The sequence below is a fragment of the Pezoporus wallicus genome, unplaced genomic scaffold (genome assembly GCF_028554395.1).
Source record: "Pezoporus wallicus isolate ANWC-B61680 ecotype Strahan unplaced genomic scaffold, APGP_CSIRO_Pwel_v1 scaffold_7736, whole genome shotgun sequence".
Taxonomy (NCBI): domain Eukaryota; kingdom Metazoa; phylum Chordata; class Aves; order Psittaciformes; family Psittacidae; genus Pezoporus; species Pezoporus wallicus.
In genome coordinates, this window is record NW_026636574.1 from 2,019,925 (window position 1) to 2,036,389 (window position 16,465).

Here is a 16,465-nt window from a genome sequence, read left to right on the forward strand (position 1 = left end):
ACAGGCCGAGGGGAATGGCTTTAACCTGCCAGAGGGGAGACTGAGATGAGCTCTTAGGCAGAAGCTCTTCCCTGTGAGGGTGCTGAGGCGCTGGCACAGGGTGCCCAGAGAAGCTGTGGCTGCCCCATCCCTGACAGTGCTCAAGGCCAGGTTGGACACAGGGGCTTGGAGCAAGCTGCTCTAGTGGAAGGGGTCCCTGCCCGTGGCAGGGGTTGGAGCTGGAGGAGCCTTAAGCTCCCTTCCAACCTGAACCATTGTGTGATTCTGCACTTACAACTGCAGGACTGAATTCCTGTGGTACAAGATTTTAACTCTTCTTTTCTTAATTCACTTTATTTAAGTGCTGCCTGACAGTTTATGCCATAATTAGATTTTCCCTTTGAAATACCCTAACAGTACTCATTTTTCACTGTTCACAGGTGATTTAATGTCTTAATTTGAGCTTTGTAGCAAAAAAAAAGAAAGGTGGTAAAAATCTTAACTTCAAAGTGATTAAGTGATATTTATCACTGAAAAAAAAAGAAACCTCCATCATTTAACTCTAAAAATGTGGTGGAAATGGATATAAGAGAGGGTGACTTTGCCCTGAAGCTGTGAGCTGTGTTCAGTTAATGTTGTGACAGGTATGTGGGGTTTAAAGTTCTCCAGAGATCCAGCATTAATAACCAATGTTACTCATTAACTCTCATTTTTGACATGTATGACACAGAAAATTGCCATCAATTTTAGACACTTGTTTTTGCACCTGAAACCAAGAAAGATTTGGGGTCAAGTCCCACTGTCTTTAAGCTTTTGCATCAAGGAAGTCCCAAGCACTCACAGCACACAGGTTGCATTGGGTTGGGGTGAGGTTTAAGGCCAAGGACAGTCCCCCTGAGGCTAGTGGGGATCTGCACGTGAAGGATGGGGACTTGGGTGCTCTCCCCAAAAGCTCAGTGCTAATTTGCTTCATAGCACACACACACACACAGAGCAGAAGGAAAAGATTGTGCTTCAGCTTCCCTTGGCTCCATTTGGCATTTCCTTGTACTCAAGGACACCTGCAGATCTCAAACCTGGATGCTCAGTATGGGGCTAACTTGAAAAGGCTGATAGTGTGCGTCGGGGCGGGTTTGGGGGGGAGGAATCAGATGTGGTAAAACAAGGGGGAATGGCTTGAACCTGCCCCAGGGGAGACTGAGATGAGCTCTTAGGCAGAAGCTCTTCCCTGTGAGGGTGCTGAGGCGCTGGCACAGGGTGCCCAGAGAAGCTGTGGCTGCCCCATCCCTGGCAGTGTTCAAGGCCAGGTTGGACACAGGGGCTTGGAGCAAGCTGCTCCAGTGGAAGGGGTCCCTGCCCGTGGCAGGGGTTGGAGCTGGAGGAGCCTTGAGCTCCCTTCCCACACAAACCACCCCGTGCTTCACGGGGCAGAGGCGGCCCGGGTGCGACGGGAGGCACCTGGATGGAGGGAGGGGCCGAGGGAGGGGCGCTCCCGGGCCGGCCCCCCCCATCCCTGCGTGGTGGCAGCGGCCCCGGTGCGGCGGGGATGCCGGTGCGGAGCGCGGCGGGCAGCGCCGGGGCTCGCCACCATGAAGAAGCATCACTCGGTGCAGGGCACCTTCAGCCGCCTCTTCGGGAAGCGCCAGCCCAGCCCCGCCGCCGCGTCCCTGTTCGCCACCAACCCGCCCTGGATCTTCACGCAGGAGGTGACCTCGGACAGCGCTGGTGGCACCGGTCAGTGTCCGCTCCTCACCTCCCGGGGCTGGGAGCGGGGCAGCTCCGTGCGCGGGGACCGGGAACGAACGGGACGGGAACGGCGGGCGCACGGAGCCGGGCTCCTCCGAGCGGGGCGTGCGCTCTGCGGGCTCCGGGGAGCCTGAGACCGGCGCCGGGCTCCGGTGGGTCCCGGCCCACCCCGGGAGGTCCAACTTGCCTAAAGCGAGCTGCTTTGGGTCCGTTTTACTGCTCCCAGCAGCTCTTTCCCACGCCGCGTTCCATCAGCGCCTCCCCGGCTTTTACTTATTTACTTTAGAAACCTGTTCCGTGCAGGGCTCTGCGCTTGGAGGGGGTTGAGGGCTGCCCCTTCCCCGGGTTTATTTGTATTTCCCTGTGGTTTTAATTGCAATACTGTGCCCTGGAGGCTTATGGAGGAGGGAGCCAAATTAACAGTCGTGGAGCCAGGTAGATAAAAGATTAGCAGGTTGTAGATGAAGTTTGGTGGCTGTAAGATTCCAACAGCTCCTTCCAAGCTTAGGAACGGCTTGGGTGCTTGCTGAGCTGTGCACTGTTGAAGTATTGTCCATTAATGCTGTTGCAAGGTGGTTACACCCTGAAGGCTGAGCTGGTGAAACTAAAGATAAAATGAAAATGGGACGGAGAGTTTCACACAGCTCTCGAGCACGAAAGGAAACGCGCTTGTTTCTACGGGCTGTAAATCTGAGGAGGATTCGAGCTTCTCTCTGATGTGGCTTGGATTTAAAAAGGAAAAAGAAAAGAAGTTGCTGTGTCTGCTTATTACCAGCCTGATTTCCGTGGCTGCAATTGCAGTACAAAGGCATTCCTCTCAGGTGTGGGGAACTGCTGTGTGGATCAGCTTCCAAAGCGAAAGCCAGCAGTCCTTGAAATCTGAGCCTATATAAAAGCTGTTGAATCACTCCTCAGCATCCCCTTGGCGTTTATATCATTAATGTTAATTTGCGGAGGGGAGAGTGACACACCGGCGCTGAGTGACCATGCTCAGAGGAGCGTGTGCTGAGCTGTGGGCTCCTCACCAGCAACGCTGTGCTCACAGCTCCTCAGTCCAGGGCTCAGATCTTCCTGTCCCTTGGTTTCCACAGTGCCATGGCGAAGCCCCGTCGCTGTTTGTTGACTCTTTGCTGTGCAGCTTCATGCCATCGCCGCTGCCAGAAGGAGTCCGCTGCTGCTGCTGATCCCCACCTTAGCTTTTGGTACAAAGTAAACACAAGTTAAGCAATGTGGAATGGGTGTAGGTCTGCATGTCACTGACTCAGAGATTCCTGAATATAGTGACTGATGCCGCCTCCTTGCTGTGGATACCCCAGCGTCAAACCTGCTGCGCCTACTCCAGGTGATGCAACCCTCAAGGAGGGAGAAGTTCCATTGCATGCAGTGCAGATTTGCTTATTTGACTCCCCGTGGCTGAGGACACAACTCCAGGACAGGTCTGAATGTCAGAAAGTGCCCCAAGTGTAGCCAAGGTAGAAGGGAGCCGCTTCCTGCGGCCTCCAAAGGCGTTTCCTGATCCCTCCTTCCAGGAAACGAGGCTGGCAGAGCACAGGTCTTGCTGGTGACAGGCTCTTAGCAGGCAAGTCCTGTTTATCTAGCAGAGGAAACACAACTACAAGCACCTCATTTGACTTTAATTAAGCGCATTCAGGTTAGGGATGCTTAGTAATCTAGGATCAAAGACCTTGTGATCTTTAATGCAGTTTCTCACTGGGTTTACCTAGCGCCTTGTTTAATATAAACTCCCATCATTTCAAGTCTCTGAACTACTCTATCACTGCTCCACCAGACTGTCTGAATCCAAACTCTCATGCTGTATTGGCCTTAATTCTTGCTGCTTACTCACTGGGTTTGGGGTCACCCCGGGCGTTATGGGACAATAATGATCATTTGATGGCATCTCTGCTGTCCTTGAGAAGCCAGCAGCTCCTCCTGTCCCCTGCTAACTCTTGGGAGGACCACACAAACTGAAGTGCTTGGTATTTTGAAAGCTAAAGAAATCCAAGGCCAGGTTGGACACAGGGGCTTGGAGCAAGCTGCTCTAGTGGAAGGGGTCCCTGCCTGTGGCAGGGGCTGGAACTGGATGGGCTTTAAGCTCCCTTCATCCCAAACCAGTCTGGGGCTCAGTGAAAATGTCCTTTATGTAAAGGATCCCTTGTAGTGGAAGGGAGAGGACATCGTGACTGACCATAAGGGCAGTGGTAGCAGGATGGGTGCTCCTGGGTGTATCCCAGGGTAACTTGTGGTGGAGTGGGTGGGAGAAAGGAGAAGCTGGCATTCCTGCTGGACGCAGTGGCAGGTTTCAAGGTTGTGTGGAATTCGTCTGCCTCCAAACTATCAATGCAGCAGAGGCTGTGGTAGCTGCGGCCCAGCCCCTGGCGTGGCCGGGTTCTTCATTCCTGGTGTTCATGCAAGTGCTTTCCATCAGCGAGACTGCTCCCAGAAGCATCTGCCCTCCTCTTTCCTCACTAAAGCTCTGTTTCCCTGTGAACTTCTTGCCCTATCTCTGCCTGTCCAAGCAGGGCAGGGATTTGGTGACACCACCAGCCAGCTCCTAAGGCAGGCAGTCCTGCTTTGGGTTTTGGGGGGCTTAGAAATGCAGCCCGGCCCCTTTGCCTCAGTGTGGAGCTTTTACAACCTCCACCTTTCTGCTCTTTGGCTTTTAATTGCTTGATACTCGACAGAAACTTTCTGCGCTTCACACTTTAGTGGAAGGATTCGCTTCCAAGCTCTTTTAGTGGGGGGAAAACCTCAGCTCTTCACTTCTTGGTGTTGCAGGGTGCAGAGGGAGGTTGGTTGCTTCTTTCCTCTCACTGAAACCCCTATGGAAGGCTGTTTGGGAGCGCTCCTGCCCTTCTCTCTCTGCTCACAGCCATTTTGCTTGTTTTCCTCCTCCTTCCCTCGTTTTCCCTTTAATGTTTGTCTCCCTGGCTACGATCTGTGTGTCTCCTTCCAGCCTAGGTGGGGTTTACGTGCTCCGGTGCTTCTGCTTGTTAATTCATGCTGTTAATCAGCCACAAAGAGCATAATTAAACTAATTTTATGAGCTTTATTCACGGTCAGAAATAAACCTGGCCCAAAAAGGTGTGGTTCAGGGTAAAAGCACAGGGCTGGGAACCTGGAGGACCTGGTGCCTTTTCCTGCTTGCAATGCTGGGGCTCTGTGGCTGCTTTCTGCCTTAGTGACTTCCTTGAGAGTAGTGTTCCGTGGGATGATGTCCAGAGCACGTCTCTGTAAGGCAGGCTGAGGTGTCAATGTGTTGTGGCAGGCACTGTTCGTCCCCTGGTACCAATTGCATGGTCAGACAGAGGTTGCTCCAGCAGCACAGCTAGGGATGCTGGTGGTGGTCAGCCACAGCAGGGAGAGCAGCTCCATCACCTCCCTCCTGCTGCCCTTGGATGATGGGACCAAAACAAGGGGAAAATCCTCCTTGGGAAGCCCCTCTGTGTCCCGGTTCCATCGCTGTGTCGGAACAGCGCAGTGAGGTGTTCCCCTCTGCTCGCCCCTTCCTGCTTGCCACAAGGCAAGGGCCAGGGACGCCTCTGCTGCCTCTGTGGTGTCATGACAGGGACCTGCTGTCATGATAGGGCTGAGAGAACCTGTAATTAACTCGGATGCAGCGGTCAGCAGGTGAGGAAGGGCAGGAGCCTCCCTCCCTCCATCTGGTGTGGTCGGGCTCTGCTGCTGCCTTCCCCCTCAATTCCAGCTGCTGATGGATTGACCAAGGTCAGATCCTGACCAAGCTTAGCACAGAACTGACTAGGCTGGAGAAGACCTTTATGGTCATCAAGTCCATGAGCTGGTCTGTGGGTGCCAGCCCTGGACCTGCTCTCCCAGGGGCCAGACCCTCGTGGCACTATGCAGTTGCTCCTGAAGCATTTTCCTTCCCTAAGCATCACCTGGGTGGGGAGTGAATTGAGTGCTTCTACTAACTTTTGACCTTCCTGAGGCACATTTCAGTCAGCTCCTGTTAGAAATAAGCCTTTCAGAATAGACCTTGACATCTGTGCTTATTAAACTCCAGCATCTGGAGCTCTGGGAAGGCTCTTTGCCCTGCAGTGTGGGGCTGCATTGCCAGCACCTGGGACGTTTTTCCCCCCATCTTCAAAACACTTGGGTATTCCTCAGAATCTAATGGGGTTTGGCCATTCCTGGGAGCTGATACAGCAAATTCTTCACAGGAATTAAGCGGTGTCCATGTTTTTCCTGTTGCCTCAAACACAGAGCTGTGGCTGCGCATCCTAACAGTCTCCTCTTCCCCTCAGGTGATGTGATTGAAGTGTATTATGGCGACAATCGCTTTGGGACAATGACTGACTCTGGCACGGCAACGCTGAAACCACGTCCGAGAGTCCGGCCGCTGCTGACGTTCTTACCCCTTGTGAGTATCCAGCCCGGTGCTGGGGTTCACTGTGGCAGTGCCCAGAACCAGCTGGGCTGGCTGCTGCTCTCATCGTCTACCCGAGGGAAGAAAGTAAATGAAAAGCAGAACCACTCTATAATAATGCTGCTGGATTAGGAGGTGATCTGAGTTCATGGCTGTGTTGGACATAAGCAAGATGCTCAGGCATCAGGCGTAAGCATCATTAGATTTGTATTTTCAATTAAAGGTAAAATTGCTGAGCATGTAGATGATAGATCTGGCTTGCACCACGTTTTATCTCACCGCTGCTGGCAGTATCTCGCTCTGGATCACCCATGTTGCTGGAGACAGCAATAGCAAAGCTGTGCCCTGTTTACAGCAGAGGAACAAGGAGGTGATGCAGCAGGCACCTGGGCAGAGGAGGATTCTCCATCCCTGTATAAGGGAAACCACTCCCGGTGCTCCATCTGGATGCAGGGGGTGAGCAGCAAGTGCCAAAGCAGCCAGACCCAGAGGGCTTGGAGGTGGCTTTAACCCAGCTGGGATTCCAGGAGCCACATGCACTCACTGCTGGCTTCAACCCTGCTGCTGTGTGTGCAAGTACAGTGAGGTGTTGGTTGCTGAGAGATAGTCTGGAGATGGCAATAGCTAAATCTGAAGTGCAGGTCACTGGAGGTCGGTAAAGACAGTCAAACAATCAAAGCCTTTGGTCTTGACAAGGAAATTGGCTCTGACAGCAAAGGATGTTTTTCCTCCTACATCCTTGTCCTTTAGAGCAGCCACCACCTTCAGCAGAGAATGGGCTGGTTGCTGTCACCTGGGTGCCATTGGGAGTTCCTGGCGTTGTGTGGGTGTCACTGGGAGGGCAGCTTGGGGTGGGGGGTGACAACTGTCAGGAGGGGCTATTATATCCATTGGAGAGCATAATCCGGGGGTTATGGGGTTACACAGGCTCTACAAAGGGGTTGTGCCCTCTGTGATGCTTTCCCAAAGATCATAGTGAAAAACCTCACCTGGGAACTGCAAGACTGGTCCTGAGAGACTCGTCTCTAGTAGCACAGTTTGGGTGTGCGACCATAGTGGGCACCCCATCCCTCCAGGCTTCTAGAGGGCAACTGGCCCTTTGCACCTTCTTAGAGCTTTCAGATGCTATAGTAGTGGAAGTGTATGTGATAGAGGAATAAAGAGTACGTACGTCCTTGAGATACACCCTCAGGGCTGTCGCCCAAGCCGTGGTGCTTTCCTGCTGGTTCTGGGGCTTTTCTCCCCCTTATTGCTCTTGTGAGGGTCCCTCACAAACCTGTCCTTCTCTTCCAAGAGGAACAGGTTTGACTGAGGAAATCGGTAGGAATAAGAAACATTTCTGAAGGACTGGTGTGTGCTGGGTATTTGCATTATTCTGATGAGCTTTGATTAGGACTGGCACTGGCACAGGCGCTCCCGCTGCCACGTCCCTGTCTGCACTGAGCCGCTCTGCAGCTCCGGCCTTAACCCTTTCTTTGCACCCACCTCCGAGGCACAGCTGTGAGTCAGGAGGATGCACACGCCCTGCCCCACAGCCTTCCTGTGCCTGGATGCTTCCCCCCAAATCACCTTCCCTTGGGCTGCTCCCGAGTCCCAGCAGGGATTGCGGGAAAGGGGGCTCTGCTGCCTGCCTCTTGGGTACCACCACATCCCCCTGCCCACCTGGCTTCCTGGGCTCTGCAGGCGCTGGCAGACCTCCTGGGGGAATAAATTCCTCTAGTTAACCCCCAAGTTCCATAGCTCTGCTTCAAAACCAGGTGTCTGGGGATAGCTCTTCACATTTGGAGATATCCTGGGGTGTCAGAGGGACCAAGGTGTCTTTTGGCTGTATATTGGTCGGTTTCTTGTAAGAGGCAGCCTTAAACCCAGTTCATTTAATGGATGAGGGACGTGGAGCTGTTGGAGTGAGTCCAGAGGAGGCCATGGAGATGCTGCGAGGGCTGGAGCAGCTCTGCTCTGGAGCCAGGCTGAGAGAGCTGGGCTGGGGCAGCCTGGAGAAGAGAAGGCTCCTGAAGGGGAGACCTGAGAGCAGCTCCAGTGCCTGAAGGGGCTGCAGGAAAGCTGGAGAGGGGCTTGGGACAAGGGATGTAGGGACAGGCCAAGGGGAATGGCTTGAACCTGCCAGAGGGGAGACTGAGATGAGCTCTTAGGCAGAAGTTCCTCCCTGTGAGGGTGCTGAGGCGCTGGCACAGGGTGCCCAGAGAAGCTGTGGCTGCCCCATCCCTGGCAGTGTTCAAGGGCAGGTTGGACACAGGGGCTTGGAGCAAGCTGCTCCAGTGGAAGGGGTCCCTGCCCGTGGCAAGGGTTGGAGCTGGAGGAGCTTTGAGGTCCCTTCCAACCCAAACAAGTCTGGGATTCTATGGGAATCGTGGGCTCCTGAGAGACTGGGGACCACGAGGACAGGCAGGTCCCCTTCGCTAGAACAGGGGGGTTCTGGCTGTGTTCCCGCACTGAACAGCGATTCCTGGTGGTTGCAGTGAAAGCTCCCCCGCCGGGATCCCCCGCACAGGAATCTGATCCAGGTACCGCAAACTGGAAATGCTGGTTCCTGGCGCACCGCTCCCCCCAGCCCTGCTCTGAATCAGCTGGAGCTTTGCTGGGCTGGGCACACCCCGAGCGAGCGCGGCAGAGGGAAGCGATCTCCCGGTGCATCTCTGGAGCCTGGCAGCCTATGGAGATGCTTTCCATTTCAGAGGGCAGCTCATGACGTGGGGATGGGAGGGTTTGGGGAGATGCTGAGCATTCGCAACTGCTGCAGAAACTCTCGGTGTGAGACAGGCTCGCCCAGTCCTGAGGCCCTGCTGAAATGACACGTCCGAAATCGCTCCTCCTTTCTGTGGACTGTTTCCTCCAGCTTTGCATAGATCTCTTCCGACTGCCATTCCCTCTCTGCTCCTACCCAAACATGTGATGCGTATGGCGCTTGGAAAGCGGGGCTCAGACATCTTTGTTTCCCTGCAAATGAGCAGATCTCCGTGTGCTCTGCAGGCTGGCAGCAATACATTTCCGTAGCAAATGGGAACTGCTGGAGCTGGTTTAGATTCTCCTCTTTGTGGTTGTTTCCTCATTGCTCTGGACAATTCCATTATCGGCCCTTGAAGTGCCTCTGTTAGTCTTTGTCTTCCCTCTGGCTTCCAGCTGAAGTTAAGGATCTTTCCTTGTACGTATCATCGGGAGCACTAAAGAGGTCTCAGCTGAGGCTACAGGGCTCACCTAGTCTGTTGTTTTACCACAAACAGAGCTGTCCTAATGCCTTAGCAAACCTCGCCTTCTCCATCAGCATGAAGTTGTCCGTTCGGTTGTGCAACCCCAGGAATGTGAATTTCCACTCGCTCTCTCTTGGCTTGCCAATAACCGGTTCATTATTCAGAAGGGATCTTTGTGGTTATAGAGGATCCTTGGTCCATCTGATGGCCTTTGCAAGTGAAACCTGTACTTCCTTATTGCTTTGTCAAAAGCTCTCTGCGGGAGCCCAGGCTGCTGCTTCTCAAGTCAGCTCTGCCCCAGCAGCTCCCCTCTTCCTCATTCCCCATGCCCAGGGCAGTGTGTGATGCTAATGCACTGTCTGCACCCTGGATGGGGCTGGCTGTATAAACCCAGCTTAACCTTTGATCAAGGAGACTTTGGAATCCCGTAGCAATCTCCTGTAGAAATAGCGATAATACCAGTGAAAGGCAAAGGGCACGGCTCAATCATTATCTAGGCTTTTGTATGCAGAACACCACTGCGCTGGTGCAGGCTGATGGCAGGATAATGGGCTGTTAACAGCTAATGCAAACACCTGCCCCAGGTAAGTAGGAGTGCAAGAGGGTGGACCCTGGAGCCGGGGAATGGGACGGTGTGTCCCTGACCATTGCCCATGGGGTCTGCAAGCTTCTGCTGCTCATGGTGCTGTTTCTGTGCTATGGGTCTCTCCCAGTGCTGGTATGTGGAAGTCCAGGCCACTGCCTCCGTCACAGCCTGATTCAGCATCAGTTTGTGTTCAGGACACGTTAATGTAGGTGTGATGAGCAGCTGCAATCTCCCTGCAGTGAGTCAGTGGAGGGAAGGAGAGGCTTTCTGCTCCTGGTAGGTGTACAGGAGCCCTGGTCAGCACTGCAGGTGAGTCAGTGTGCCATGAATATCTCATGGCGGGTGGCTGTAATTACACAAAGCATCCTCGCAGATGTGTAGGCTGCTAAATTGCATGGTCCTTTACCAGCTAAAGGCACTGCTGAGTGTTCAGCATGAATGCGAAGGGAGTAACTGAGAGTGAAACACAAACCACACAAGCAGCAGTTTTCCTCAGTGTTCACATCTGCTGTTTCCCAAAAAGCTGGAAGTCTGCCTGTGACTTTAGGGTGGTGTGTACCTGACTGTGGTGCGAGCTGGCAGTGCTTGGTGGGGAGCAATGCCCACAAAACCCGTGCTTCGATGTGAATGGTGAGGAACGGATGCTGGGGAGCCCTAAATGTGGATGTGAAATAGCCATGCTCCTCTCCAGCCCCTCCTCGCCTGACCAGCACAGGGGGATTGTTTCTGTGGCTTGTGCAACCTTTATTGTTCATCCCTTTAAGCCCTATAACTCCATGTCTTGGAAACAGCCCTGCATCCCATCAGGTTCCTGTTTGTGTAGACAAATTACCAGTTATACAGGCTAGGGCCTGTGCTCTGATACCCTGGGCATAAACCTAACAGCTCCTTCTTCTCAACTACTGCAGAATGCCCAGGAATCCCATGGGGTGGCTGTGCCAACGCCGTCAGTGCCAGAAGACTTTGAGGAAAAACCAGCTCTTGGTAAGGGATCTTCTCTGCTGAGTCCTGGGTGGTACTAAGTGCTCAGCAGCACCGTGCCCTTGGGGAAGGAAGGATGCGGGTACCAAGCTCTGGAGCAGACAGTGTGATCATGGGATTTTCGTGCTAAAACAGAGTCTACTATTAATTTGGTTTTGAAGTCATTGAAAATGAATTCATTTCTAAGGGGTGAGGTGTAGTGGCTGTTACAGTGCTGCCAGCTTCAAAGAGCTGCTCAGCAATATAAACTGCCTTGCTAGGAGGATAGCTGGCCAGAGGCGACGCTGGCCACCACTGCACTGATGGAGAAGGTGCTCATGCTGCCGTGCTCTCACTCTTCCTTGCAGGATCTGGCTCCCAGGTCAATGGGAACTACCGAATGTACAGCTCGGTGGGGGACCTGCGCCCGCAGGCTCTCGATGGGGATGACCTGGATGAAGACATCCCTCCGCCACCATCGGTGCCCCCACCACCCCCTCCAACAGCACCGGCACCCGCACCACCAGCCTCGCCGGTCCCTCCGCCACCCGAAATGCTGCCCCCACCACCACCGCCTGAGGTGGTGCCACCACCTCCTGCCATGGCAGCTCCGCCACCTCCATCCTCCGCCTTGTCCTCGCCCAGCACACCGGCTCCTCCGGACTTCATCCCGCCAGCCCCACCGGGAGCTCCTCCGCTCAACCGGGCCCCGGCTCCCTTCACCACCGGCATCTCCAAGTGGAAGTCCGAGACAGTGCTGAACACGAGGCAGGCGGATGCTGAGGGTCCGCTTTGCCCTGCCGAGCCTGGGGTCCCTGCTGCCCCTGGCCCAAAGGAGAGCCTGCAGCCCAAGCACTGTCCCGAGCCTCACCTCACCTTCCCCAGGTCCTTCAAGGTGCCTCCGCCAGCCCCAGCCCGGTCTTCCTCCATCCCGGTGCAGGAGAACCAGCCCATGGGGCAGGAGCCCTTCCCCAGGCAGCCCCATGCCCGGCCCCCCCTCCCTCCCTGCTTCACCATCAGACCCGCAGCCAAGGCTTACGCAGGAGAAGCTGAGCAAAGGAATTCCCCATTGCGACAAGCCATCACTAAGCCAACACCCCCACCACTGAGCCCCAAGCCGGGTGCAGGGCTCAGCCGAGGGGTGAATCCTGCTGGTCACCAGTCCCCGCAGCCAGGCTCCGAGGTGGAGAAGGTTCCCCAGCCAAAAACAGCCGAGAAAGACTCTCCTCCTCCAAACCCTGAACCCCTCACTGCCAACGACCTGGACCTCCCTCCTCCGGACTACCCGACCGCTGAGGATGACTGGAGGGATGCTGGCAACCTGAGCAGGCTGCGGCACGAGCTCTCTGCCCTCCTGCGCTCCCCACGGAGGGAGGAGAAGCCAGCGGAGAAGCCGGCTGCTCCCCAGCCCGTGGATGCTGGTACCAACCACACCAGCAGCCATGAACCCAGCCTCAGTGTGCCCCAACCTGCAGGGAAGGATGTGCAGTTACCCATAGAAGGGAAGAGTGAGAAGAAAGAGGTACCCAGCAGCATCCCCATTGCCAATGGTGGCTCTCCCAGCACGGTGCTCCCCGCTCCGGCCAGCGGCTCCACTGCACAGCCCCGCAGCGTGATGAAGATCAGGAATGAGCTGGAGGCTGTGCTGTCCCTGAAGAAAGAAGGGAAACCTGCTGTGGGGCTCAGCAGCCAGAAACAGGGCTCCGAGGATGGTGGCAGCACCCCACGTATGAGGAAGAGCCCTCCTGACCTGAGGAAGAGCCCTCCTGACCCAGGTGAACCAGTGCTGCCAAAACCAGCCCCAAGCCTGCTCCCAGCACCAGTGGCTGCAGTGGAGAAGGATGAGCCAGGGCACGAGGACCATCCTGCTCATGCCACAAGCAAGCCCACAGAGAACTCGACCCCTTCTCCCGAGCCCCTCAACGTCAGTGTGAGCCCCCCAGACCCAGCTCAAGGCACTGTGGAGGAGCCCCCTGCTCCCACCTCACCATCACCCCCTGTTTCTCCTGCACAGAGCTCAGCACCGCAGCCCGATGCGCCCATCTTCCAGTACAAGGTGCACAGGGCTGGGGCCAGCTCAGCAGAGCCACCCTGTGCCTCGAGCCCGGCTGAACCACCCGGCCCCATGGGCTTGTCCAGGAGCCCCTCGGGAGCAGGGCAAGAGGAGGAGCTGATCCACCCGGTGACGGGGGAACGCGTGGAGCCGGGGTCCCCCATGGCTCTGCTGCTGGCAGCCCGGCAGCGCGCCCAGCGGGGCCGGCAGGGGGGTGAGGTGGGAGCCGTGCCACGGGCCAAGCTGCCCCTGAAACCCAGCAGTGCCTTGTCAGACACCGCCTCCACCAGCTTCTACCGCCACGAATCCAAGCCTGGCTCCTTCACCGTGGTGCCCCGGCCGCCTGCGGTGGGAACAGCGGGGTCGGGATGGAGCAGACCTCCATCCTTCTCCAGCTCCTCGGAGCAGGGCCGGGATACACGCGCCGCGGGTGATGCACAGCCCATGAGCATCCCCGGGCACCGGCGGGCTGATGCTTCCAGCCTCCTGCGAGGTCTCCTTGAGCCAGGGCAGCCGAAACAGCCCATCCCGGCCCGCCGCGGTGTGCACAGGGAGGAGGAGAACGGGGAGGCGGTGCTGGACTATGGGATTATCCCACCACCCCCTGAATTCAGCAACGAGGCGGATGAGACCGAGGGGCCTCTCCCGAGTCGGGAGGAGAACCGCAAGTGCCCCAGCTTCCCCGACAGCAGCCGGGGCTCGGAGCCCCCGCGGTATTTCAGGTGGCCCGGCTACGGCCGCAACTATGGGGGCAACCCCGAGCCCCCAGCCCTGGAGCCGAGCAGGAGGAGCAGCGACTTGGTGCCGCAGTACCCGGACTACAGCAGCTCTGCCGGGTACAGCAGCCGCTGCCCGAACCCGCGCCCGCTCATCAAGAAGCGCCTTTATGTCTCCGAGCCCGACAGCTCCTACCCCCGGGCTGCTGCACCCCCCCGTGCCTCGGGCACCCTCTCCTCCTATGGCCCCGGGGGTTACAGCTCCTCGGCTGGGGACAACGGCCGCCGCCTCAGCTCCGGCCATAGGAACGGCCCCACAAGTGCCCAGGGCCGGAGGACGTCCCTTGATGGCGCTGGGAAAGCGGCTCCGTACGGCAGCGCCGATGCCAAGTACAAGGGGCAGAATGGGGATTTCTCACCCCCCAGCGCGGTGGCAGCCCCCAGGTACGTGCAGCCCTGAGCTGGCGCCTTCCCGTGTCCCTTTGGTTTGAGGGAGGGGAGGGATGGGAAGGAGAGGGCAGGGATAAGGCACTGCCCTTTGGCTCATGTGGTGCCACCTGATGCCTGGCTATGCCTGCTCCGCATCTCCTGCCCCCTCAGTCCAGGACCGTGGATGCCGCACTGGTCCCAGCCATAGTGATGGCTCTCTCCGCCTCGTGCCACTGAATGGAGACAAACGGTGACAAAAGCCACCCTGCTCCACTAGATAAAAGAATATATAATTGCAATATTGAATAAACCCAAAGGGTTTCCTTGGATTTCGATGGCTTTCCCTCTGCTTTCCCTCCAGACCTCTCCATGGCACCTCGCAGTACAGTGGACCTACCAACACCTTCACGGTGAGGCCTGGCGCTCGGCAGCCCATCTCCTACACCTACCAGAGCGGGCACCGATAGGCTTGTCCTCAGGGCTGCTCTGCCACCTTCATCCGGCTGGGAAGCGAGAAGAAGGCATCTCACTTGGTCGTCTGCTTCCCTTTGGGCACCAGGGATGGTCCCAACCCAGCCTGGCAAACACACTGCTTGAAACCACTGATGGAGAAGGTGGGGAGTGAACCTGGGACTTGGACTCTTCTTGGATGACTGTCATGGAGAGTAGTTACTACAGAGGACAGGCTGCTGTCTCGTTACGTGAGCAAACATGGTTTTTCTTCTCCTATTTTCCCCCAAATGTATTCCTTTCAAAACTGCAGACTGATAGGTCTTCTAAGAAAGCCAGAAAGTATCCTTAGTTCTCTTTAAAGAGCATCACCACTGGAGAGATGGTTTTCAGTTGGGTTTTTCAGTTGGTTTAAATCAAAATGCTCAGGAAAAGAGAGAAACCAAGTGGGAGATGTGCCAAATGGAAGCAAGCTAAATGTAAGGGAATTAAAGTAAGAACGCGAGGCCGATTGGATGGAAATGGAGTTTAGGATGTCTACATCCCAACCTCTTCTGTCCCTACCTCCTACAAAAGCCTTAAGCAAATCAATTACTCCAGTGCCTTAAAACCAGCTCCTGTCTTTCAGTGCCTGTCCTGCTGAGCCAGGGACATCTCTGCCCCCGAGATCTGAGCCCCCTTCCCCAGGGAGCAGCTTTGGGAGCATGGGCCCTTGCTTTCCGATGCCTTTTGGTCACTAAGTGTTTCTGTTGGGGATTGTTAGTCATGGAGGAAGGCTGTTCCTCATGGATGGATGCCTGTAAAGCACTTTGGAGGCTTAAAACCTTGAGCAGTCCTTTTCCTTTATCAGCTGGTGGGTGTCAGTGACCCACCAAGGTGCTGTGCTGGTGGTGCTTTCCTCGAGGGGTCTCTTGCCACTTCATCCCCATGTAAACCCCACCTCTAAAAGCTAAGCCATAGAGTCCTTCTAAACTGTTATACTGAGACTTGGCTTTGGTTTGTCTGAGTTGGGGGACGAAGAAGGCTAAATTTCAGTGTAATCGTAGAGTGTTCGATGCTCCTGGTGTGTGGAATGCCTGCAGTGACACCTAAGGGAGCTGGTTTCCCTAAGTGCTTGTCTGGGTGCTGGGTGCAAGCCTGCCTGCTCTTCCTGCCAGTGCCTTCAGTGATGGTTAAGTCGTGGGGTGAGAGATATGAGTAGCCTTAAAGAGTATAAAACACTACAGAGTGAGAAATGCAGCCTCATAAGAGACCAAAGTGTTCAATCCCAACTTCCCGAAACCAGAAACAGAGGAGCTTCCTTCTAAGTAAACTTGCTGAGAATCATTGTAAGATAAGTGTAAAAACTTGTAGAGAATGTTTTCTAATCACTGACAGACTAAAAGCACTTTGAGACATGAGTCTACCTTTATGGAAAGCACTTTCTCCTTTCAATCCTATCAATACCATTAGTACCACTCCGGCAAAGCCTGCGTTGCACACTCCTGTGTCTGTGGGCCTGGAAGCAGATTTTGCTCTCCGATTCAACTCCAAAACTCAGTGATGCGTTTTCCCTCGGGGTGGAGTTACCGCAAGAGTTATCTCGATAGCAGTGCCACGTCGTTGATGTTCTCTGGTTCATGTTCTTTCCAACTTCACCTAACAATTGATCGGCTGTTTCGAGCATTGCAGCAGCCGCCGAGTATTCTGAACTTGCCTTTGCTGTGAATAAAATGAGAATGCAACTACCACAATGGGTCTAACAGCTAATTCAAATGGCATTTCTATGCCGGTGAATGGCAGAGACTTGGAAGGATTCCAGACGTGCTCACCGCAGCCGGTATTGAAAGAACACGTTTTAAACATCTGGGTGTTGGTCTTTAGCAAATGTTTATGGAGCAAAGCGACTATGGAGTAACACGCTGGGTATTTAGGTGTGCCAGTGCCATGCAGAGTAGCCCTCCCTCTTAAAAC

At 55.2% G+C, this 16,465-nt stretch overlaps 2 protein-coding genes across 3 annotated transcripts in view; one reads left to right on the top strand and one right to left on the bottom strand.

The window, feature by feature from the left end:
• The window catches only part of LOC130594701 (adenosine receptor A3-like), a 161,693-nt gene that overhangs the window by 4,367 nt on the left and 140,861 nt on the right, over window positions 1-16,465 (bottom strand). The window lies entirely within an intron of this gene.
• On the top strand, window positions 705-15,274 carry CUNH6orf132 (chromosome unknown C6orf132 homolog). 2 transcript variants are annotated; one of them, XM_057400762.1, is made up of 5 exons: window positions 705-829; window positions 5,991-6,106; window positions 10,813-10,888; window positions 11,233-14,077; window positions 14,424-15,274. In XM_057400762.1, exons 2-5 carry the CDS (start codon window positions 6,035-6,037, stop codon window positions 14,527-14,529), a joined length of 3,099 nt encoding a protein of 1,032 aa, XP_057256745.1. In that variant the 5' UTR covers window positions 705-829; window positions 5,991-6,034; the 3' UTR covers window positions 14,530-15,274. The 2 variants fall into 2 exon arrangements, with proteins under 2 accessions (XP_057256745.1, XP_057256743.1); XM_057400760.1 differs by lacking the exon at window positions 705-829 and adding an exon at window positions 1,418-1,713 and having other exon boundaries at window positions 14,424-15,273.

Bases quoted from the DNA above. Each gene is read 5' to 3' on its own strand.
- CUNH6orf132 (XM_057400760.1), top strand. From the start codon at position 1,569: ATGAAGAAGCATCACTCGGTGCAGGGCACCTTCAGCCGCCTCTTCGGG. The intron at 6,107-10,812 runs GTGAGTATCCAG...CAACTACTGCAG, and splicing joins TGCTGACGTTCTTACCCCTT to AATGCCCAGGAATCCCATGG. The intron at 14,078-14,423 runs GTACGTGCAGCC...CTTTCCCTCCAG, and splicing joins AGCGCGGTGGCAGCCCCCAG to ACCTCTCCATGGCACCTCGC.